General features: G+C 46.6%; 1 protein-coding gene across 11 annotated transcripts in view; it reads right to left on the reverse strand.

Annotated features, from left to right (window-relative positions):
- Window positions 1-24,214, reverse strand: part of dennd2b (DENN domain containing 2B) — a 570,638-nt gene that overhangs the window by 202,030 nt on the left and 344,394 nt on the right. For all 11 annotated transcript variants that reach the window (XM_072466472.1, XM_072466475.1, XM_072466473.1 and 8 more), the window contains one exon: window positions 5,934-7,172. In XM_072466472.1, the coding sequence (XP_072322573.1) occupies window positions 5,934-7,172 (1,239 nt within the window). Of the gene's footprint in view, window positions 1-5,933; window positions 7,173-24,214 lie in introns of those variants that run through there.

Genomic DNA, 24,214 nt, shown 5'->3' on the forward strand with positions numbered 1-24,214 from the left:
TATGAACCTCAAGCCCTTCTAGTCTAGTAGCCTGAATCTCAGTATTTTCCTCAACAACATTGCCTTTTTCCTGTGTGAATACTGACGAAAAATATTCATTTAGCACCTCTCCTATCTCCTCGGACTCCAAGCACAACTTCCCACTACTGTCCTTGACTGGCCCTGCTCTTACCCTAGTCATTCATTTATTCCTGACATACCTATAGAAAGCTTTAGGGTTATCCTTGATCCTACCTGCCAAAGACTTCTCATGTCCCCTCCTGGCTCTTCTTAGCTCTCTCTTTAGGTCCTTCCCAGCTAACATGTAACTCTTGAGTGCCCTAACTGAACCTTCATGTCTCATCTTTACATAAGCCTCCTTCTTCCTCTTGACAAGTGTTTCGACTGCTTTAGTAAACCACGGTTCCCTCGCTCGACCACTTCCTCCCTGCCTGACAGGTACATATTTATCAAGGACACGCAGCAGCTGTTCCTTGAACAAGCTCCACATTTGCATTATGCCCATCCCCTGCAGTTTTCCTCTCCATCCGATGCATCCTAAGTCTTGCCTCATCGCATCATAATTGTCTTTCCCCCAGATATAACTCCTGCCCTGCGGTATATACCTATCCCTTTCCATCACTAAAGTAAACGTAATCGAATTGCGGTCACTATCACCAAAGTGCTCACCTACCTCCAAATCTAACACCTGTCCTGGTTCATTACTCAGTACCAAATCCAATATGGCCTCGCCTCTTGTTGGCCTATCTATATACTGTGTCAGAAAACCCTCCTGCACACACTGGACAAGAACGGACCCATCTAAAGTACTCGAACTATAGCGTTTCCAGTCAATATATGGAAAGTTAAAGTCCCCCATAACAACTACCCTGTTGCTTTCGTTCCTATCCAGAATCATCTTTGCAATCCTTTCCTCTACTTCTCTGGAACTTTTCGGAGGCCTATAGAAAACCCCTAACAGGGTGACCTCTCCTTTCCTGTTTCTAACATCAGCCCATACTACCTCAGTAGACGAGTCCTCATCAAACGTCCTTTCTGCCACCGTAATACTGTCCTTGACTAACAATGCCACCCCTCCCCCCCTTTTACCACCTTCCCTGCGCTTACTGAAATATCTAAACCCCGGCACCTGCAACAACCATTCCTGTCCCTCCTCTATCCATGTCTCCGAAATGGCCACAACATCAATTAGGCACCAGTAGTTAGGGTGTAATTAAAGTGTTACTATCACTACTCACCAAATTAAAATATTTAGCTCCGCAAAGCCTTAACGCCTCTGTCTTTGACCCCTCTCCCACAGGGAAAGGTCATCTTCGCATCTAAACTCAGCTCCTCGTACAGCCCTCCAAGCAAAGCGAAAGTGAGACCCAATGAAACCCTCAGTGACAGATATCCTGTAATGACTGCTTCATCACAGGGTTGCACAGTGGTTAGTACAGTTGCTTCACAGCTCCAGGGTCCCAGGTTCGACTCCCGGCTTGGGTCACTGTCTGTGCGGAGTCTGCACGTTCTCCCTGTGTCTGCGTGGGTTTCCTCCGGATGCTCTGGTTTCCTCCCACAGTCCAAAGATGTGCGGGTTTGGTGACTTGCCCATGATAAATTGCCCCTTAAGTGTCCAAAAAGGTTAGGTGGGGTTACGGGGATAGGGTGGAGGCGTGGGCTTAGGTAGGGTGCTCTTCCCAAGAACCGGTGCAGACTCGATGGGCTGAATGGCCTCCTTCTGCACTGTAGATTCTATGATCATTCAGTGGACCTTTCACCTTGCCCCTTTTCCCCCTTGGAGCTGTGGGATAAAAGAATAAGGCCCCGACCCTCACTGAGACATGAGCCTGGCAGTCAGTGCGCAGTCTGCAAACAGACATAAGCAGAACCCGAGGAGCTTCACAGCTTTCCTAACTGCAAGCCGCCATCATCCTTCTACCTTGACAAGCGACACAATAACACTGATAACCCAGGCCCATCACCTTGTTCAGATGTTAATGAAACCTGCGGGGTAGGGGATTGTGGAGCTGGCAGACAGAAAGCCTCCAAATGTGTAAACCTGGAGCCGATGAGGGCATCACTGATCTTACTACCCTGGCGCACCCAGGCTGCCGCCTGTCCTCCTTCCTCCCGGTCCTCCTTGGGCTCACCCTCCACTCCCTCATGGTCCTTCTCATCAGAGGAAGCGGCAAGTTCCGCTTGTTCTCCTCCGCATGTCACCGGCTGCTGCACCAAGCTGTGGAGGGCACAGCACACCACTACAATGCAGGAGACCCTCTGGGGGCTGTACTGAAGAGCCCTACCGGACTGGTCAAGGCAGCGGGAGCGCAAATTCTGAACCCCAATGCACCGCTCGATAACTGACTGGGTGGACGTATGAGACTCATTATAACAAGCCTCCTCTGCAGTGGCCAGTGCTGCCCCAGTTCCCTGCTGCCCATCACGTGGCTGCATGAGCAGCCACGGTACACACGCACACACACACTTCCGTTTCATCACTCCCTTCCCCCCACAACATTAGCCCTGCTCCCCAGTCAGCCCACACCCCCAGGTCATTGGTCCATGTTTATAAAGAGCAGTAGTAAACCGCACCCATGTAATATCACGTTGGTAGGCGAGAAGATGCACAACGATGCCGGAACATCAGACTTAAGCCTCACTAATGATATTACAATGCATGCAAATTAGGATCTCGCCCTTTCTGGGGGTGAACCTGATTACGTCAGCGGGGAGGGTCGGAAAGATCGCGTTTGGAGTTCTCTTCAGGGAGGTGTTATGGGCCAGGGTTTAGAAAACACCAAAGTGTATCATGGAGTTCACCTGACCCACAAATTTAAATGGATTTTGGTTATGGTGAGCACAAGGGCCCACTTTACAGGTGTGATGCAACAGAGAACTAAAAGTATTTTTAAACAAAAGCAATGTTTATTCTATGAATCCAGTTAACATTTTATAAACACACACTAAACATCTTACTAACTACAAACACTGATACTTTCCCAAATACAATATTCTGTAGATAATCCTTAGCAACTTTCCTAACAACATCCATAAGCCAAAAACACTTTTTAACAAAGACAGCAAGTTTAAATTCTCTACAGAAACAGGTATTACTTTGAAATCATCAATGAGCTGAAGACATTCTTTAGCTTGTAGAGAGAAAGATCAGTGCACACATCTGCTTGGTTCACATGCAGCTCTCCAACTGAAAGCAAAACTAAACAGAGCCAAATCCAGCTTTCAGCACAAAACAAAAGTAAAAAGCAGAGCAGAGCCCAGCTCCACCCACACACTCGCATCACTGCAGCTATTTGATAAACACCCATTTCTTAAAAGTACATCCACCTGACAGAGGCATAATCAGATAAAAAATGGACACCAAGTCAAAGAAGATATTTGGGTCACTATTGGCTTGCTAAGAGAGGTGGGCTTTTAGGGGGATCTTGGAAGAGGAAAGATGGTTGGAGAAGGAATATTTGGTTAGACAGAAAGTCAAAATTGTATTTTGAGTTTTTGTTATCGGTAGAGAATTCTCTTTGCCAGCCACATATAATGCCCATTTCCTCGGCTGTGTGCCAGTTATTTCCAAATACACAGAGCTGGTTGGTGAAGATACCTGCTGGCTATATAAACTTGAATAATCAGCTTATTGTTACATACGAACAAGGAGCAGTAATAGGCTATTTAGCCCCTCAAACCTGCTCTGCCATTTAACAAGATCATGGATGGCTGATCTAATAGTAACCTTAATCTGCATCCCATCAACCCCCAATAGCCAATCACCGCCTTACTCACCAAGAATCTTATCCGACTGTGCCTTAAAAATAGTCAAATGGTGGGATTTTCCAGCCATTCCCAACAGTAGGATCTTCTAATCCCACCGAAGGGTCCCTCAGCAGAGAAGGTTGCGAACAACAGGAAACCCCCTTGACAGCGGCGGAACTGGAAGATCCCGCCTCCGGCTAATATTAGGTCGCCACCGCTACCGCAAATCCCGCTGTGGTGGTGGTGGTGGGGGGGGGGGGGGGGTTGCTAGGGGATCCTGCCTAAAGACTCTGTTTCCATCAATTTTTCAAGAAGAGAGTTCTAAAGACTAACAAACCTCTGAAAGACTCTCACCTCACCACTGTTTTAAATGGGCCATCCCCTATTTTTAAACTGTGACCCCCTACCTCTACAAGAGGAAACATCCTCTTCACATCCACCTTGTCAATACCCCTCAGGATCTTATATGTTTATAAAAACGATATAGTCGACACAATAATAACCTACAATGACCCACCCATGAACTGGTCACACACTTAGAAAAGAAAACCAAATGCAAGCTCAGAGATTTACGCAGGGTAGCTTCCTGCAATTCACAGCACCTGAACAGCGAAGGAGAGGGATTCTGCTCAAAGCGCTCCAAGGCGAATGATAAAGCTGAAGAAATTTAAGGTGAGGCAAACGTTTTCTTCTACAAAAAGGAGGGAACAATAAAGTATTTCCTACCCCCTTAAGACAACAAAACTTTATAATGGCATAGTGTAGGTTAGATGGCTTTTGTTTCGGTGCAACATCGTGGGCCGAAGGGCCTGTACTGCGCTGTATTGTTCTATGTTCTATGTTCTAAAACTGTAGCCAGGCTTAATGTATCATGAACACTTCTTGGAAGTACAGTCATACAAAAGTACAGTTTATCTGGGGAGATGCCAATGATGCAAATCAAAAACCAAATTCTGAATGGCAAATTAAGGCTTTCACTACAAATTAAGGTGATGACAAATATCAAATAAAAAATAGCACGTCAGGAAAATTCTGGTGCTGACCTTCAGTTCAGCAGCCAAAGCAACAGCTTTAAAATGAAATAAAACCACACTGCTACTCTCGGTCACAGCAGCAGGCAGATAGCAAATTTGTGTTTACAGTAAATGCAATGAAAACCATGCCCAATGGACAGACTCACTGCTTTTGCATATCACAGCAGTTCCTTTACTGCTTGAGTAATTCTGGGAAGATTGTGGGGGTGAGCACAATAACAGCTTCATTGTGCTGTGTTGAATGGCTTCCAAAGGGTGTTGCGAATTATGTTATCACCGTCACCGGGAGGAAGTATCAGCCTCTGCGAAATATTACTCAACATTTTCCTTAATTGGCACCAGCCACCTGTGGTCTCCAGGTTTGTGAGGTTGGTATTGAAAGGGTTTTCCAAATTTTAGTGATCTCAACGGATCTTAAATCCCGGACCACAAATATTATAATTTGAACAGAAGTGCACTTTAAATGTATAGGTGCATCGTGAGTTCTATTAAATAATGAGAATTACATTCTCTTTCAGTGCAGGCATCTGCATACATCAAGGTGGGATATTTAGTCATCAGCAATGGCAATATTTCTCAATGACATACGACACAAGTAACCCACGAGCGCCACTCATGTGTTCAATGATTGCCAGGGTAAAAGGTTAGGATTTTCTTCCAAAGTATCTGAGTTATTCCTCTGTGTTGGGATGGAGTGATTTTGCAACCAAAGAGGAAATGGTCATTTTAAAGACTATTGTATTGGATTTTATTTTCCCTTTCTGCAAAGAGATACACCTGGTATAATACGCTGGCTGCATCTTCTCGCCTTCTACGTGGGACATTATGGCCAATTGTTCTGCCCCATAGATGACTCAAAACAAGTCAAATACCACACTTCAAGATGACTTCTTCATCTGCCTGGTTCAATATCCCATCATACAGCATATTGGCACACTGACGGTAACTTGACTATAGGAGTCTTCACTGTCACTTAATGTCTTATTCAATGTCTTATTCTTCCAGGGACCCCATATATTACTTTTCAACTGTATAATGCATAATAATTCCCAGCATAATTCATTGTAAACCTTTCAATAACATTTCCTCATAGGTGTTTATATTATTTATACATTAAACATTGGAAAATGTATAGTAAAGATGCCAGTTTACCTGTTATGGATTTTCCTGTGGAGGTTTGAATCTTTTTTCTGCTTCCGGGTGACAGGAGGGGCAGGGGTCGATGGGAGAGGTGGGGGAGACGTGGGGCTCAAGGATGGAGGTAGACTGTTGCTCGGAGAGCTCCTATGGTTTTTATCTGCTTCATACTCAAAGGTGCGTTTTGGCTTTGGCACAGGGTTCACCATGATGCTGGGCAGGCTCTCTGCCGGCAGTTCAGGTTTGTGGTAGGAGCTTTCAGGATTAGGGCTAAGCTGTTGCTCTAACGTAGTTTTCTCAATCACAGGCTCAGGTTCTGGCTCCGTTGCCACAGAGCTAATACTTCCTCTCTGCGTTGTGCCCACAGCCTCCTTAATATCCTCTGACACACTTAGTGCAAAAGATTTTTTCCTTAGTCTTTCCCTCCCGTAGCAGCTGCTGGGCAACTGGGGAAGGTCCTTGTTGGGGCTCTCCTTGAGAGTTTGCTCAATTTTCTGAATCCTGCTTAACACAGCAGAAGCCTGTTTTTTGGTGTGCTCTTTGCCACAAATATTGGAAGACTGGCTCCTGCCAAACAGTCTTTCATGTCTGGCAAATGACTCTCTATCAGACGCATCATCTTCAGTCTCAGGGTAGGAGCACTCTGAAAAGGACCGACTCATTCTGTTGAATCCTGTCAGGTCAAAGGTCTTTTCGCTACACGGTGAAGGCAGCATACTGGGGCACCCCTCACTACTGGCCCTATCTCCCATTTTTCTCTTCTCCAACATCAGATTCCGCCTGGGGGACATTTCCTTTCTGCATTCCCATTCTGAAATCTTCTGCCTAATGTCAACAGTCTGAGAGCGTATACCAGCCCGGCTGAAGGAGAGGCCCCGGAAGGTGGAAGCAGGTGCCAAGGATAGTGTACTCCGGTTAAGTTGGTGCGTGCCTATCCCGTCACCTGGCCCCTCTTGGCATTCTTCCCGTGATTGTTTCTGGTCTCTGATCCCTTCAACTGTGGCTGCTGGTAGGTCTGTGTCTAAGCATCCAATACTCACAGCTTTCGGTATAGAATTTTTTGAATCAATAGTACAAGAATGTAGAAAACTGCTTCTTGGTGTTGCTCCTCCTGAACCACAATCCCTCAGACTCAGTCTTGGAGTTGAAATATGAGCATATCTATTAGACCTATAGGAGTCTTCACTGTCACTTAATGGGTATGCTGGGCTTCTTACTGGCAATGAAAGTGTGGTTGGGGACACCGAATGGCGTCTGTAAAGAAAGAAAATGTCATTAAGAAGATGAAAGAGACAAAATAAACTGCACACAATGCACAAGTTTGATGTCAGGTTTATTAGTCATTGTTCAATTCATGCCCACTGTTAATAAACATTTGTTTTTATGTAACACCTGCCAACAGTCCAAGGTTCTGCAGGTTAGGTGGATTGGCCATGCTGAATTTTGCCCCTTAGTTACCAAAGATTGGATGGGGTAACAGGGATAGAGTTGGGGCATGGGCCTAGATAGGGTACTCTTTCAGAGGGTTGGTGCAGATTTGATGGGCCGAATGGCCTCCTTCTGCACTGTAGGGATTCTATGATTCTAGATCTGATGACGAGCAATGATAGGCAAATGGGAAAGGAATTGAGAAGCTAGGCTGGTGAGCCAAAAGCACTGCAGCGAGATCTTGGGGCGATGTTTGAAAGTCGGGAGGGAATTAGCAAGGTGATGCGAACTAGGTGGAGAATTTGACAAGCCACGTGGTGCACGTGCATACCAATGACACTAAGAAAGAGGTTCTACTGAGGGAGTATGAACAGCCAGGAACTAAATTAAAAACTGGATTACTACTGGAGCCACAAGCAAAAGGGCATAAGGCAAATAAGGTCAGACAATTGAATGTGTGGCGAAGAGATTGGTATGGGAGAAATGGGTTTCAGCACTGGAGGAAGTGGAAGCTGTTCTATTGGACGGTCTTCACCTGAACTGTGTGGGGACCAGTGTACTAATGAATCAGCTCACTATGATTGTAGTGAGAACTTTAACCAAAATAATGGGAGAGACGATTCATGTGAGGGGAGATTTGGAAAGTTAAAAAGAACAAGGCAATAGTGTAGGATCGTGATATGGGTAATATATAATCAGAGTGTGACAGGAAGATAGAAGCAGAAGAGGGCATTAGCAAATAGGGAAGACAGAATTAAGAAGACAGAATTAAGCACTCTTTGTCCATGTGCACCATACATTACGAGAGATGGATGAATTGATCGTACAAATAGAAATAAATGAGTATATGATAGCCATTACACAGACATGGTTGCAAAGTGACCACGGCTGGGATCTGAATGGTCAAGGGTATTTGACATTTCAAAAGGACAGGAAAAGGAGGTGGGTTCCTTCTGTTAATCAAGGATGAGATCAGTACTGTTAGACTCGAAAAAGTTGTCAAGGATCAAGTGTAGGTAGTTCTGTTCATAAACTTTATTGAAGATATATCTCGGCCGGGAGAGGAGCCCTGCTTATCCTTCACTCAAGGAGTTAGCCAGTCTCATCTCGGCTTACAAACATGAGAGCAGAGAAGAGCCTCAGAGGCTTGACTGATGACGTTATTATTCCAAATGTTCAAGGAGTCTACTGTGACCTTTACAAATGATAACAGTTCACATACATTAGACACATCTGTCAACCTGAGATTTCAGAATTTGCTGAGAAAGAATTTATGGCTGCTAACACCCCTTAACCGGGTGAAGCCAGCAGCCTCGATCCATAAAAAACAAAGAGCATCAGTTTCCCTTATCAGCCATCTTACTATGAGGCCCCAGCTCTCCTGACTGTGGGCATCGGAAACTCAACTGGGTCACTTTACTTTTAAAACAAAGGATAGCGTGGTAAAAGCTTTAGACTTACAGAACTAGGACAGAAAGATTATAATACAAATTGTACTTAAAATTATGCAGAGTGAGTTTACAATGTAAATGCACAGCAATAGTCACTGTTTAAAATATGACATTCTAAACCAGTCTCTTTATACATTAGTTAATACACAGTGTTGGATAATAATGATCTAAAGAATTGTGGTTCTGCCTTCCTCCCTGGCACCTGCAGTTTTCTGCAGATTATTCCGCCCACTGATAACAAATAGAATCAATCCATTTATCCTGAAGGATTGAGACTCCTGTGGTGATTATTTGTACTTCATTAGCCTGGTCTCAGGCCTTAAATCAATGATTATCACAACCAGTGTTTTGATTTTAAAGATGCCTAATTTAATTATGCCATTTGAATAACATGTTTCCTGCAGACCCTGCAGTCTCTGCCATTCCAGGCCAAGATTTATGTCCACTGTCTATGAATTATATTTACTGGCCAACAGCACAACTTTTAATGAAGCAGAAGTTAATGAAGTTTCTGGGAACTTCCGGTGGTGGCCATGGAGTGAGTGGTCACACGCAGGGCGGCTCCTGCCTGGAAGAATTGGTTTTGGTCCCTTTTACTTGAACTTCGGTGTAAAAAGGCTATGCGGAGAGTGGAGGGGGATCAGTTCTCCCCTGGATGGGCTTGTCTGCAGGTTATCAAACTTAACAGAAGACAGTGAAAGCCCTGGCTAAGGAGTTGGAGGAGACTTGTGCAATATCAATTGGAAAATGATGAAGGGGGAAGGGGCGTCGTCGACTGGAAAGCTGCCAATGGAGCTGTTGATGAGCTTCATTAAGGACAAATTTTGGCAGCAGCATATACAGTGCAGAAGGAGACCATTTGGCCCATTGAGTCTGCACGGCCCTTGGAAAGAGCACCTTACTTAAGCACACGCCTCTACCCTATCCCCGTAACCCAGTAACCCTACCTAACCTTTTGGACAGTACGAAGTCTTACAACACCAGGTTAAAGTCCAACAGGTTTGTTTCGATGTCACTAGCTTTCGGAGCGCTGCTCCTTCCTCAGGTGAATTCACCCGAGGAAGGAGCAGCGCTCCGAAAGCTAGTGACATCGAAACAAACCTGTTGGACTTTAACCTGGTGTTGTGAGACTTCGTACTGTGCTCACCCCAGTCCAACGCCGGCATCTCCACATCATAACCTTTTAGACACTAAGGGGCAATTTAGCATGGCCAATCCATCTAACCTGCATATCTTTGTACTGTGAGAGGAAACCAGAGCATCCGGAGGAAACACACGCAGATACGGGGAGAAAGTGCAAACTCCAGTCACCCAAGGCTAGAATTAAACCCGGGACCCTGGAGCTGTGAGGCAGCAATGCTAACCACTGTGCTACTGTGCCGCCCCAGAATTTATCAGGATTTATCAGGACATTGGTACTGAGTTGGCCAAGAGACGGGCGGGTTCAACAAGGCCAAGGCCGTGTTGTACTGGTGCCAAATCTGATTTGGGATGTTGTACCCGGCCAAACTTTGGGTCACTTCTGAGGGCCGGGAGTATTACTTTGGGATGCCAGCAGAGGCGAATGACCATTAAGGAACGTGAGTTGGGGGAGGTCTGAAAGAGGAATGTAGGTGGAAGTCCTGTCTCTGTTAAATTTTGTTACATCTATTCGTTTGCCGATTGGAAAACGTTGTTATGGGGGTGGTTGCATCTCCTTTTTTGTATTTTGTTTTTAATTTTTGTATTGAAGTTAAGTTGCTGCTTTTTTTCAGAGGGGGCCTCTTCGGTGATGGGGGTGCAATGTTTGATTGTATTGCATTTTATTTTTTATGCTCTGTACAGTGCACGAGGGCTTGTAGTGAGTCGGGGTAGTTCGAGAATGTTCTGTGTGTAGGCCATTTTGGGATGGTGTTTCTTCCATTTGGTTGGGTGTGGGGTACTGGGGGAGAGGCTGGGGAGGATGACTGGAGAGTAGCCATGGGGGTGGGGATGCAGGAGAGGTTGGTAGAGGGGGTGGTGATGGTGGGGCTTGGGTTCAGGGCCTTCAGATGGGATGCGCCACGCTAGCAAGAAATGCTAGTGAACGGGAGGGAAGTGGGGCGGAGCTGTGGCGGTTAGCCAGTGTAGGGGGAGGAGTGGTTGGGAGGGGGAAATGGGGGGAGGGGGGAAGGGAGTTGATGAGGCAGTTATGTAGGGTGAATTTGGTCATGGACAGGACGGGGGCCATCTTGGGTGGTCCTGATTTGGAGTGGGATGGGGAGGGGTGTAGCCCAAGGGTAATGATCACGGACTCTAGTGGGGAAGGGAGGGGAGGCGGAAGCCTTTGGTGTGAATCGTGACGTGGAATGTCCACGGGCTAAATGGCCAGTTACACGGTCCCGAGTGTTCATGCGCTTGAAAAGTTTGAGCACAGAGATGATTTTCCTGCAGGAGTCGCATCTCCAGGTGAAGGTTGAGGAAGGGGTGAGTGAGGCAAGTGTTCTATTTGGGGATTGACTTGAAGTCGAGGGGGTCAACATACTGTTGAATAAGAAAACGAGGTTTACTGGGACTAGGGAGGTGCAGGACCCAGGGGGGAGGTTTGTGATACTGAGTGGGGTGTTAGTGGGGGCTCTGTGGTGTTTGTGAATGTGTATGCACCTAATTGGCATGATGCCGGATTCAGGAAGAGGCCCTTAGGGGCAGTCATGGATTTGGACTCTCACCAGCTGATTATGGGGGGGATTTCAATTTTGTCTTGGAGCTGAGGGTGGATAGGTCGAGCCCAAAGTCGATGGGGAGGTTGAGAATGGCACAGGGAGAACATACAAATTCCACACTGTCAGTGACCCAATTCTGGAATTGAGCCCGGGTCCCTGGCGCTGTTAGGCAGCAGTGCTAACCATTGTGTGTCCGTGCCGCCTCCTGGGGATATTGGTTCAAATTTCACCGTGGCAATTGATAGAACTTGAATTCAATTAATAAAATAGCAACCTAGGACATGGAGCAGGAACCCTGACAGAACCCTGCTCTGTCATTGAATAAGGCCATGGCTGATCTGGTTTTGTCACAATTCCAATTTTCTGTCTGACCCCATACCACTCGACCCCGTTGTCTATCAAAAGTCTGTGACCCAGCCTCCACTACTCTCTGTAGAAGAGAATTCCACATAATAACAACCCTCTCAAAGAAACAAATTCACCTCATCGCAGTCTTAAAAGGGAGACCCCTCATTCTTAAATGGTGCCCTCTAGTTCTAGACTCCCCCACAAGTTGAAACATCCTCCTGCTTTATATCTTATCAATTCCCCTCAGAATTCTCCACATCTTATATGTTTCAATAGATCACCTCTAATTCTTCTAAACTCCAATGGATATCGGTCCCACCTATTCAGTCTTTCTTCATAAGGTAAGCTCCTCTTCCCAAGAATGAGTCATGTGAACCTTCCCTGAATTGCTTCTAACGCAATGATGTACTTTTTCTCACGAGGAGACCAAATCTTACACATACTCCAGGTGTCTTACCAATGACCTGTACAGCTGCTGTAAAACTCCTCGGGCGGGATTCTCCACCCCCTCGCCGAAGTGGCCGCGCCGTCGTGAACGCCGTCGAGGTTCACAACGGCGCGGAACGGCCCCGGTCCCGACCGATTCAGGCCCCGACAATGGGCCAGTATCGGGGCCGCGTCATCTACCCGCGCCAGGCCTAGTCGCCCGCATAAAAGCGGTGCCGCATAGATGACGCGGTCGGCGCGCATAACGGACGTCACCCGCGCATGCGTGGTTGCCGTCCTGTCCAAATCCTCCCCGCAAGAAGATGGGGGACGGATCTTGCGGGGCGGCGGAAGGAAGGAGGTCCTCCTTCAGAGAGGACGGCCCGACGATCGGTGGGCACCAATCGCGGGCCACCCCACATTTAAGGTACCCCCCGGTACGGGATCCCCCCTCGTCCCCCCACAGGCCGCCCCCCCAGCGTTCACGCACCGCCCACGACTGTAGCGACCAGGTGTGGACGGCGCTGGGGGGCACCCGCCGTTTTGGCCTGGCCGCTCGGCCCATCCGGGCCTGAGAATAGCGGGGGTGACGGAGAATCGCCATTTTCGGTGTTTCCGGCGATTCTCCGGCCCGCGAAACTCGACTGGGCCGTTCCCGCCACTTGGGAGAATCGCGGGAGGGCGTCGGACCGGTGTCCCTGGAAATTTTGGCGGCCCACGCGATTATCCCAACCGGCTTGGGAGTGGAGAATCGCACCCCTCTACTTCCACATTCCATTCCTCTTTCAATAAATAACAACATTTCATTTGCCTTCCTAATTACTTGCTGCACCTGCATACTAACTTTTTGTGATTCATGTACCAGGACACCCAGATCCCTCTGCATCTCCAAGTTCTGAAACCTCTCTCCATTTAAATAGTATACTGCTTTTCTACTCTCCCTGCCAAAGTGAACAAGTTCACATTTTCTCCCAGTACACCCATCTGCCAAATGTTTGCTCATTCCTTTAACCTGTCTATATTTCTTTTGCAGACTCTTGGTGTCATTAGCAAATTTATCTACCGTACATTCTGTCCTTTATCCAAATCCAGATTTGAAAGCTGGGGCGAAATTATCGCCACGGAGTTGGGAACACAGAGAAGAAAATGCCCGACTCCACAAACCTAACTCAGGAGAAAGTGCCCCAGATGTTTGGATTTTCATTCTGGGATGGGGGTGGGGTGGGATGCTGACTGTTTGGAGGCAGCCATAGGGGCTGCCAGATGTGAAGCAGGCTGTTTAAGCATCCAGGTCAGTGCTCTGAGATTTCATCCCAGTTGTGAAAAAGTGTAAAACCAAAAACAGACCTCAAGCCCTCATCCCCTCACACACTCACCGTGCCCTATCCTTGCAAACTCATGATCACACACACCCTCATGCCCTCCTTGCCAACCTATACTCCTTTACCATCGCCATGGTCCCTCATACCTTCCATGTCAACCAGTGCCCCTCTATCCCCTCCCCCATTGCCCCATATTCTCTCTATTAACCCATACACCCCACTCATCCCCATGGACCCCATGCCAACTTGATGCCCACTGATGCCAATCCATGACCCCCATTCATACTCATGGCCTTGTATAGGCCCAATGCCAATGTAGTGCCAACTCATGCTAACCTACCCATCACCTTTTTTCCCTTACACCTTCCATGCCACCTCACCCAGTATCCACCATGGGCAGAACTCAGCAGCCACGGTGGGGTGAAATAAAATAAAGTTCTAAGAATCTATTGCATAATTCACTATATTAAAAAACCATCTTCAATGATAAAACCCCATTCAAATAATTTAAATCCATTCAAGCACTTAAATCACTATACAAACAAACATTCCTCCATGTACTTAATCTCTTATGAAAACAAATATTTGCATTAATAGTCTCAAATCAAAGACAGCTACTCTCTTTATAACCACTTGGAGTTTTCAATAAAACTGTAAACTTACACCCCACCCCCATTGTGATGATAGGTTGTGGAAGTAGTCAAGCAGAAATAGTACTCCAATAATAGAAGCCAGGTACTAAGTGAAGGCTGGCTGTTTTCCCCCCCAAAATTCAAAGTGCAGGAAATTGAAATCACTTGATATATTAACAACAATCCCAAAAGGGTACCTTACATCTGTCAAAGGGTAGATGATTTTTGCAAAGAAATCAGATAACTTTAGATCTTTTCCTCAAATGCCGAATGCCCACAAGTTGTGTTTCTGAAACTACATTTTGGCTAAGGCCCACCGACATTGTGTAAATTCAGGCCCTAGTCTCAGTAATGGTGACAATGAAACTAACACAATTATCAATGGAAATACCACCACCTCCAAGCCATGCATCATCCTGACTTGGAACTACATCACCATTCCTTCACTGTCACTGGGTCAAAATCCTGGAACTCCCTCCCTAACAGCACTGTGGGTGTACCTACACCACATGGACTGCAGCGGTTCAAAAAGGCAGCTCAGCATCACTTCCTCAAGGACAATGAGGGGCAAATGCTGGCCTGGGCAGGGATGCTCACATCCTGGTGATTTTAAAAGATCTAGTTTATCTAGATTTTAAAAGATCTAGTTTATTCATAGAATCATAGAATTTACAGTGAAGAAGGAGGCCATTAGGCCCATCGAGTCTGCACCAGCCCTTTGAAAGAGCACCCTATCCCCATAACCCAGCAACCCCACCTGACTTTTTGGACACTACGGGGCAATTTTGGCGTGAACAATCCACCTAACCCGCACATCTTTGGACTGTGGGAGGAAACCGGAGCACCCGGAGGAAACCCACGCAGACACGGGGAGAACGTGCAGACAGTGACCCGATAATCAAACCCAGGTCCCTGGTGCTGTGAAGCAACAGTGCTAACCACTGTGCTATCAGTGTAGTTCTCTGCTCCTAGCCTGAACTGGAAAATTTGATCCGTTTTGCTTCAGTTTCTATCTTCCTCGGATGTCCTTTAGGGAATGAAATCATCTTCCTTACCTGGTCTGGCTTGCATGTGACTCCAGCTATGTGGTTGACTCTTAAATTGTGGTCCGACAAGCTACTCTGTAAAAGGGTAATTAGGGATGGGCAACAAATGGAGGCCTTTGCAGGGTCACCCACATCCCATGAAAAGAATAATAAACAATAGCTACATGGTAGGACAGAGTTTACATATTGAACAACAAGAGCTTGAAGAAAGGAACTGCAATAATAATGGGTGACTTTAATCTTCAGATTGATTGGTCAGAAAGAAAGTTGGCCTGGAGGATGAGCTCACAGAGTGTATTCAGGACAGTTTCTTAGAACAATACAGTCTGGAACCTCCCAGGGACCAGGCTATTTTAGATCTGGTAATGAGACGGGATTAATTAAGGACCTCACAGGAAAGAGGCAAGAGTGATGAGGGGATGAAAACAGAGTTGGCTGAAATGGGCTGGTAAATAGGCCGAAAGGAAATAAGAAGTATCAGACATTTCAGGTGATGTTACATAACTCTCAACAGAGACATATTTCACTGAGGAAAAAAGGCTCTACAAAAAGAATGCACCAACCTTGGTTAACTCAGGGAGTTAAGGACAATATCAAATTGAAGGAAAAGGTGAACAATGGTGCAAAGATACCAGCAAAGGATGAAAAAAATATACAAAGAAGGAGCAATTGGAGTTTAAGAGAAAATTAGCAAGGGAAGCGCTGGTAGAAGAGTTGAAGGGTAAATGGGAGGAGGAGCTGGGGGAGGAGATCGAGGAAGGTCTGTGGGCTGATGCCCTAGGTAGGGTTAATTCCTCCTCCTCGTGTGCCAGGCTCAGCCTGATACAATTTAAGGTGGTCCACAGAGCGCACTTGACGGGGGCGAGGTTGAGTAGGTTCTTTGGGGTAGAGGACAGGTGTGGAAGGTGCTCAGGGAGCCCGGCGAACCATGTCCATATGTTTTGGTCATGCCCGGCACTGGAGGGGTTCTGGAGAGGAGTGGCGGGAGCAATATCTCAGGTGGTGAAAGTCCGGGTCAAGCCAAGCTGGGGGCTAGCAATATTTGGAGTAGTGGACGGAACCAGGAGTGCAGGAGGCGAAAGAGGCCGGCATTCTGGCCTTTGCGTCCCTAGTAGCCCGGCGAAGGATCTTGCTAATGTGGAAGGAGGCGAAGCCCCCCAACCTGGAGGCCTGGATAAATGATATGGCTGGGTTCATAAAGTTGGAGAGGATTAAGTTTGCCTTGAGAGGGTCTGCGCAGGGGTTCTACAGGCGGTGGCAACCGTTCCTAGACTATCTCGTGGAGCATTAGAGGGAGGTCGGTCAGCAGCAGCAGCAACCTTGGGGGGGGGGGCATCCTGGGAGGGTGGATGAGCAAGAGATAACAGGAAGGGTTGGGGAAACTGGCATGTACGGGTGAGGGCCAGTGTACAAAGCTGTGTAAATATATCATTTTGCCATGTATATATCTTGCTCTGCGCGATTTCTCGTTTTTTTTTGCTACGAGGGGGGGGGTTATTGTTTGTAAGGGAGAAAAATTGTGTTAAAAAACTTTAATAAATATATTTTTTTTTAAAAAAAGAAAAAATGAGCAAGAAAGATAAAACAGAGAGTAAAGACAAGTGTATAAAAGGGAAAAGAGTAACTAAAGGGAGCATTGGTCCCTCAGAGGGTGAGTCTGGGGAATTATAAAGAAAACGAGAATGTGGCAGAGGTCTTGAACAAATATTTTGCCTTCACAGTAAAAGACACAAAAACATCCCGAGTAGAAAATCAAGAAACAAAAGTGGGGGAGGAAATTAAAATAATCACCACCACGAGGGAAAAAGAAACACAAAAACTAATGGGACTTAAGGTTGACAAGTCCCCTGGATGTGATGAACTGCATCCTAGGGTCTTAAAGGAAGTGGCCAGAGAGATAGTGGGTAGTGGAAAGATTCCAGTGGATTGGAAAACGGCAAATGTAACACCATTATTCAAGGAAGGAGGGAGACAGAAAGCAGGAAATTCTAGGCCAGTTGGTCTAACATCTATCATTGGGAGAATATTAGAATCTATTATTAAAGAGGTAGCAGCAGGACATTTAGAAAATCATAAATCAAGCAGGCAGAGTCAACATGGTTTTATGAAAGGGAAATTCTGTTTTGACAAATGTATTAGTGTTCATTGAGGATGTAACAAGCAGGATGGTCAAAGGGGAACTAGTGGATATAGTCGGCGGAATTATATCAAAATTCTTCAGGACATCAGGCTCTAATTGAAAACTGTTTTCAGACCAGAGTTTCTGGCACTGAGTGCACAGGATATCTGGGGGTGGTTTATGCCATCACTCTGGCAGGGCGGGGCCTGATAGAAGTGGCAAGGCTGTCTCCACAGATATTGGGGCGCCACCTTTAAAGGGCATTGTCATCAGCGCTGGAATTAAACACCCCCACCCCCCTCCCCATGGACACGGAGGGGCCCCTCACAAGCATCGGGACGTCATCACCTCCCCCTGCCACCATGACTGAGATATTGGGAGCTCTCTTTCCTTCCCCCAACAACCAAATTAGCTAAAGGTAAAGTCTTTATACACATCTCCAAGCAATAATCTCTCCTTCTCAAGAGCAGCATAAAAGAGACTGCCCCTTTCTGGACAACTGCCATATCACAAAATCTGCAGAATCAGTCATCTATGAGATAAAATGTTTAATTCTCCAGCTACGGCACATCCGAGGGAACTGATTTTGAAGGCTTGAACTTATTTTCCCAAGAGTTCAACCAGAATCTTGCCACTAGGAAATTATTTTATTGGCATGAGAGTTGGCAATAAGAGGAAAATAGAAATATCTTGTTATAATTGAAGTGTGGCAGATGTTCAACTGTCCGACGTGAAGCTATTAGGCAAAATCAATCATGGATACATGATTTCCCCATCCACTTTTCTTTTGCTCTATTTAAGCCACATCTTATAATAATAATCTTTTTTGTTACAAGTCGGGTTACATCAACACTGCAATGAAGTTACTGTGAAAAGCCCCTAGTCGCCACATTCCGGCGCCTGTTCGGGTATACGAAGGGAGAATTCAGAATGTCCAAATTACCAATAGCATGTCTATCGGGACTTGTGGAAGAAAACCGGAGCACCTGGAGGAAACCCACGCAGACACAGGGAGAATATGCAGACTCCACACAGACAGTGACCCAAGCTGGGAATCGAATCTGGGACCCTGGTGCTGTGAAACACTAGGGTCCCAGGTTCGATTCCCGATCTTTGAGTCAGCAATTGAGAAACTAGATCACCATTGATTGTTGAATCTGGCTACTACTGTATATAAATTATTTTCTTGTAATGTGTTTGCAGTGGACATCAATGAAGTAATTCGGGCACTCAACTGCTTCAAAACAATGTTGCACAATTATGTAAATCAAGCTCGTATTCTTATATCATCTGGCAAACTCAGTTATCTATAATCAAAATATAATTCTTGTTAATTTCTGTCACCTATAAAGGTGAGTCAGTGTAGTGTTTAGCATGTAAATGTTTCAGCAAATTATCTTCTTTATGTACAGTTGTTGCCTTTCAATTTTCAACCTTCTGTATAAAAATTGCTATTTACAGAAGAAGAGAATTTTTCTGACGTAACGCACTAAGCCCACATTGAGGGAATTGAGTTAAAGAAGCACAGATTCCTGGGCGTTCCTTCCAATATGTCTGCCAGGAATGTCAATTGTGCAATGTGGAGGGGAGTGCCATTGGCGTTGAGTGCCAAGACTTTCACCCCCAAGCTTCAAATCAGAGCTGGAGAGGGTTCAATGACTTTGGCAAAACATGGAAAGTGACAGAGCAGGCACCTTTCCTAATCTTCATTGCTTAATCAGGGCTCCAGCACACTGTTCACTCTCTAGAAGCAACGTGTATAATTAATGTTTCACAATGTGCTTTGGATTTTGGGGGCTCTAACTTGGTATCTTGGAGTATAGATCCCCAGCTCCCTTAACGGCAATTATTTGCAAGCTTAGAATGCCTTATTCCACTTTACTAGACTGATATTCTCACATCTCTTACAGCAACTTGCCCCACTTCTCTCCCCCCTCCCCCTCCCCCCACCCCATCATAAGAAAATGGTGCAAAATGCCCATGAGATACAGGTCACCAGAGGACACCTTCCCATCTTTAAAACTGCACATAATACTCCAGATGTGGTCTCACCATGGCCCTGTACAGCTGCAGTAAGTTATCCTTGTTCCTGTACTCAAGTCCTCTTGCAATGAAGGCCAATTTGTCTTCCTAACTGCTTGCTATACCTGCATGTTTGCTGTCAGTGATTGGTGTACAAAGATGGTGGGGCGGCACGGCGGCACAGTGGTTAGCACTGCTGCCTCACAGCGCCAGAGACCTGGGTTCGATTCTGGCCTCTGGTTACTGTCTGCGTGGAGTTTGCACTTTTTCTCCATGTCTGCATGTGTTTCCTTTGGGTGCTTCGGTTTCCTCCCACAGCCCAAAGATGTGCAGGTTAGGCGAGGTTACAGGACAGTGCGGGTGAGTGGGCTTAGATGGGGTGCTCTTTCAGAGGGTTGATGCAGAATCGATGGTTGAATAGCCTCCCTCTGCACTGTAGAGGTTTTAGGTTTCTGTGGACACCCAGGTCCCTTTGTACGGCAACATTCCTAAATCTATCACTATTTAAATAATACTCTGCCATTTTACTTTTCCTACCAAAGTGGATAACTTCACACTTATACACATTTTATGCATCTGCCATGTATTTTCTCACTCATTCAACTTGCCTAAATCTTAAGAAGGTATGTTAGTTACACGAAACTCATGGTAGCAGCAAAGCCAGAGTAATATCTGTCCGTTCTCAATTATATTTTCCAAGCCATGAAGTTCAAGGCAGGAGGACCATGCCTCTTGCACTGAAATCCCCCAGTAGGTAAAGATGTTCTATCTGAGAGATTGTGCTAATAGTAACGTCAAGCTCCTCAGAGAATCACCTCTGTGGTGGTGCACAGTGTTGAAAAATGAAAATGAAATGAAAATCGCTTATTGTCACAAGTATGCTTCAGATGAAGTTACTGTGAAAAGCCCTTAGTCGCCACATTCCGGCGCCTGTTCGGGGGAGGCGATATGGAAAGGCGCCGGATTGTGGCGACTAGGGGCTTTTCACAGTAACTTCATTTGAAGCCTACTTGTGACAATAAGTATGGATTACACATGTTACATATGGTTACATAGAAGATAGGAGCAGGAGGAGGCCTTTTGGCCCTTCGAGCCTGCTCCGCCATTTATCACGATCATGGCTGATCATCCAACTCAACAGCCTAATCCTGCTTTCTCCCCATAGCCTTTGATCCCATTCTCCCCAAGTGCTATATCCAGCCGCCTCTTGAATATATTCAAGGTTTTAGCATCAACTACTTCCTGTGGTAATGAATTCCACAGGCTCACCACTCTTTGTGTGAAGAAGTGTCTCCTTATCGCTGTCCAAAATGGTTTACCCTGAATCCTCAGACTGTGACCCCTGGTTCTGGACACACCCATCATTGGTAAGATCTTTCCTGCATCTACCCTGTCCAGTCCTGTTAGAATTTTATAAGTCTCTATGAGATCCCCCTCAGTCTTCTGAATTCCAGCAAAAACAATCCTAACCTAGTCAATCTCTCCTCGTATGACAGTCCCGTTGGAGCATAGATAGTAATGATGTTAACCGACTCTGTTTGAGTTGAGAGGCGGATGGAGAAAATACCTTCTGAACCATTTGTGTGGAGGTTCTACAATCCAGAGTAGTGAATTCCTTAGTAAAGCCAACGGGCGCGATTCACTGATCACGGGACGAAGTGTCCACGCCGTCGTGAACGCCATCGCGTTTCACGACGGCGCGAAAAGGGCGCGGGCAGTAGGGATTCTGGCCCCCATAGTGGGCCAGCACAGCGCTGGAGCGACGGCCGCTCCAGCCTTACATTCCGGCGCGGACTGGGGGCAGCACCAACCCGTGCATGCGCAGTGGCGAAGCGCCAACCGACGCATGCGCGGTAGACTCACGGAACGCACCGTCGTACATGGCGGCGATTCTCCGCACCTCAGAGAATCGCGCGCCGGCGTGGCGCGATTGCGGCAATTCTCCGGCCCGGCACGGGGCTGGGAGAATCGTGCCCAGCATTTTTCTCAAGCATCTCCACTGCGCTCTTACCCTGTCAAATGAATGGATAATGTCTTTTCTTTCCATGATCTACTCTTAGCAAGCCTGATCTCTTGTAGTGATGTTATGTTAATGTAGAGTCTATCACGTTCCTCGTCGAGAACAGCTATCTTTTGCAAATTATCGACCAGCAGTAAGTCACCGGTCAATCTCATGCACACGGGTCCTGACATTCCAGCTTGTCAATCAAATAGTTGGCACCTTCTTGCTTTTTGTTTGTTTTGTCTGGTGCGAAGGATTCCATCCATTGGTTGATCAGAGACTCTAAGCTCCAAACACCCATTAAACCAAACGGACTGTGGCGGGTCAGTACCTCAATCATCGGGGGTTGCTCAACTTGAGGTGGGCAGTGGCTGACCAGTGGGTGGAGATGGTCATTCCATCATTGGAGACAGCCTGCAACATCCATTCTCTATGCCAATCGAATTGGCGGTTACATGAGACACTGGCAGATAGATGAGATACTGGCAAATACATGGCGGATATCACAGGAAACTGCTGTCGGGCATGTTATTTTAACACTCTTAGCAGCCAAACAGGAGTGCCCTCTCCAGGACACAAGCCTTGAAACAATGTATAGACTCCCTGAGCTGCCCAAGTTTCAGGACACCTCCTCTTATCTTCCTTAGTTGAGTCCAGAGGAACGCAAAATACATTTGGCACCAACTTGGTTATAGAAGTTGCTGGAAAGATTACATATTTGGGCTCCACTCCAGATTTGTTGTCAGGGTGAATTCCCTTAGCCTTCAACCCTCTTCAGCTATTTGCCCATAATGGGGTGTTTGGTTTATGAGTGTCAGGGCATGTCCCACACACAGGTGGCCTGAACACAGCATGTTCCTCTGAAACATCAGCCTGCAGTCACGAGGGGCTCAATTTCCATGTGTTGCATGTGAGGAGGTGCAGCTGAAGACTTGCTGATGGAGAGGCTATGTACTGACAGTGGGGAGACTTATGCACTTGGCTTTCCTATTTGTCTTTCTGCTAGCCGGCAGTTTCGGCTGAAAATGAGAAGCAAACTAATGCACAAAAAGCATGAAGTACCCTCACTCCCATTCGCCAGCATCTTATGTAGCCGCCAGTATCTCCTGTATCCGCCAGTATCTCCTGTATCTGCCAGCATCTCCTGTATCCGCCAGTATCTCCTGTATCCGCCAGTATCCCCTGTATCCGCCAGTATCCCCTGTATCCGCCAGTGTCCCCTGAATCCGCCAGTATCCCCTGTATCCGCCAGTATCCCCTGTATCCGCCAGTGTCCCCTGAATCCGCCAGTGTCCCCTGTATCCGCCAGTATCTCCTGTATCCGCCAGTATCCCCTGTATCCGCCAGTGTCCCCTGAATCCGCCAGTATCCCCTGAATCCGCCAGTATCCCCTGTATCCGCCAGTATCCCCTGTATCCGCCAGTGTCCCCTGAATCCGCCAGTGTCTCCTGTATCCGCCAGTATTTCCTGTATCCGCCAGTATCTCCTGTATCCGCCAGTATCTCCTGTATCCGCCAGTATCCCCTGTATCCGCCAGTATCCCCTGTATCCGCCAGTGTCCCCTGAATCCGCCAGTGTCTCCTGTATCTGCCAGTATCTCCTGTATCCGCCAGTATCTCCTGTATCCGCCAGTATCTCCAGTATCCGCCAGTATCTCCTGTATCCGCCAGTATCTCCTGTATCCGCCAGTATCTCATGTATCCGCCACTATCTCATGTATCCGCCAGTAGCTCATGTATCCCCCACTATCTTATGTATCTGCCACTATCTCATGTACCTGCCAGCCTCCCATACATCCGCCAGAATCTCATGCCTGCATCTACAGCCAGAAATACACATACTTCACGTTGTTCTTGGATTAGAATATACAGGGGCAGTGACAGCATAGCAGATGGCATTGGGACTTCTGTGAAATCTTGGCTAGCCTTGGTGTTGGGAGTTTTTTTTCAGAAGGACCCATTTACAATGTTTCATGTTTGAGGCGGAACTAAATGAAAGCTGGAATGTCAGGGAGATCAAGCGCCAGCAAAGCATAATTTATTGCATCTACCAAGATCTCATCAATCAAATCTTACGGACCTAGCACACACAGATAACAACTGTGGGAAAAGTGCTCTGCAAGCTTCAGGGCAATTGAGAGCCAAATACAGAGCTGTACCAATTACTACAACATCTCTTGCAACTTCACTGCAAGTCTGGCAAATTAATTATATCCTCAAATCTGTCTCCAATCCCTTCCAGATATGCAACACCATTGTATAAAAAGGTTGTTCTGGAGAGACAAAGATGAGCACTCTCCTCACCATGGCCTTATGAGGTACTATCTCCACTTCACCAGCCCGGACGGAGACAGTGTCAGATGTTAGTTACTCTGTCACTTGCCTGAAGGCGCGTTTCACGTTTACATGCCTCTACATTTGGTTTCCTTTTGCAAAATGTTTTACTTGGCGATTCTTTCCCCAACAACATCATGTATCTAGATCTTTCTGTACAGATTTCATTCCATTTTGCATTTCGCCCCCACCCTCCCTTCCTCCAATTGTTGATTAACAACTTTAAAGGGACACAAGTTTCTCCTCCAACCTCCCCTAATAAAAACAAACATTGAGATTCATATTTGCATAATCTCTGCCCCTGCATCAGCTCAGCAGTTGTTAGCACTCACCCAGGCCTTCGCTGCGTCTATACTCGACAATCCCAATGCTCTTCTGGCTGACCTCTCACCTTTCACCCTTCAGAAGCTTGGAGTCATCCAAAACCCTGCTGACTGTCTGTTAACTCACACCAAGTCCTGATCCCCCCCCCCCCCAAAACCAAGG

This window comes from Scyliorhinus torazame, chromosome 10 (assembly GCF_047496885.1).
Source record: "Scyliorhinus torazame isolate Kashiwa2021f chromosome 10, sScyTor2.1, whole genome shotgun sequence".
In the NCBI taxonomy this organism is placed as follows: domain Eukaryota; kingdom Metazoa; phylum Chordata; class Chondrichthyes; order Carcharhiniformes; family Scyliorhinidae; genus Scyliorhinus; species Scyliorhinus torazame.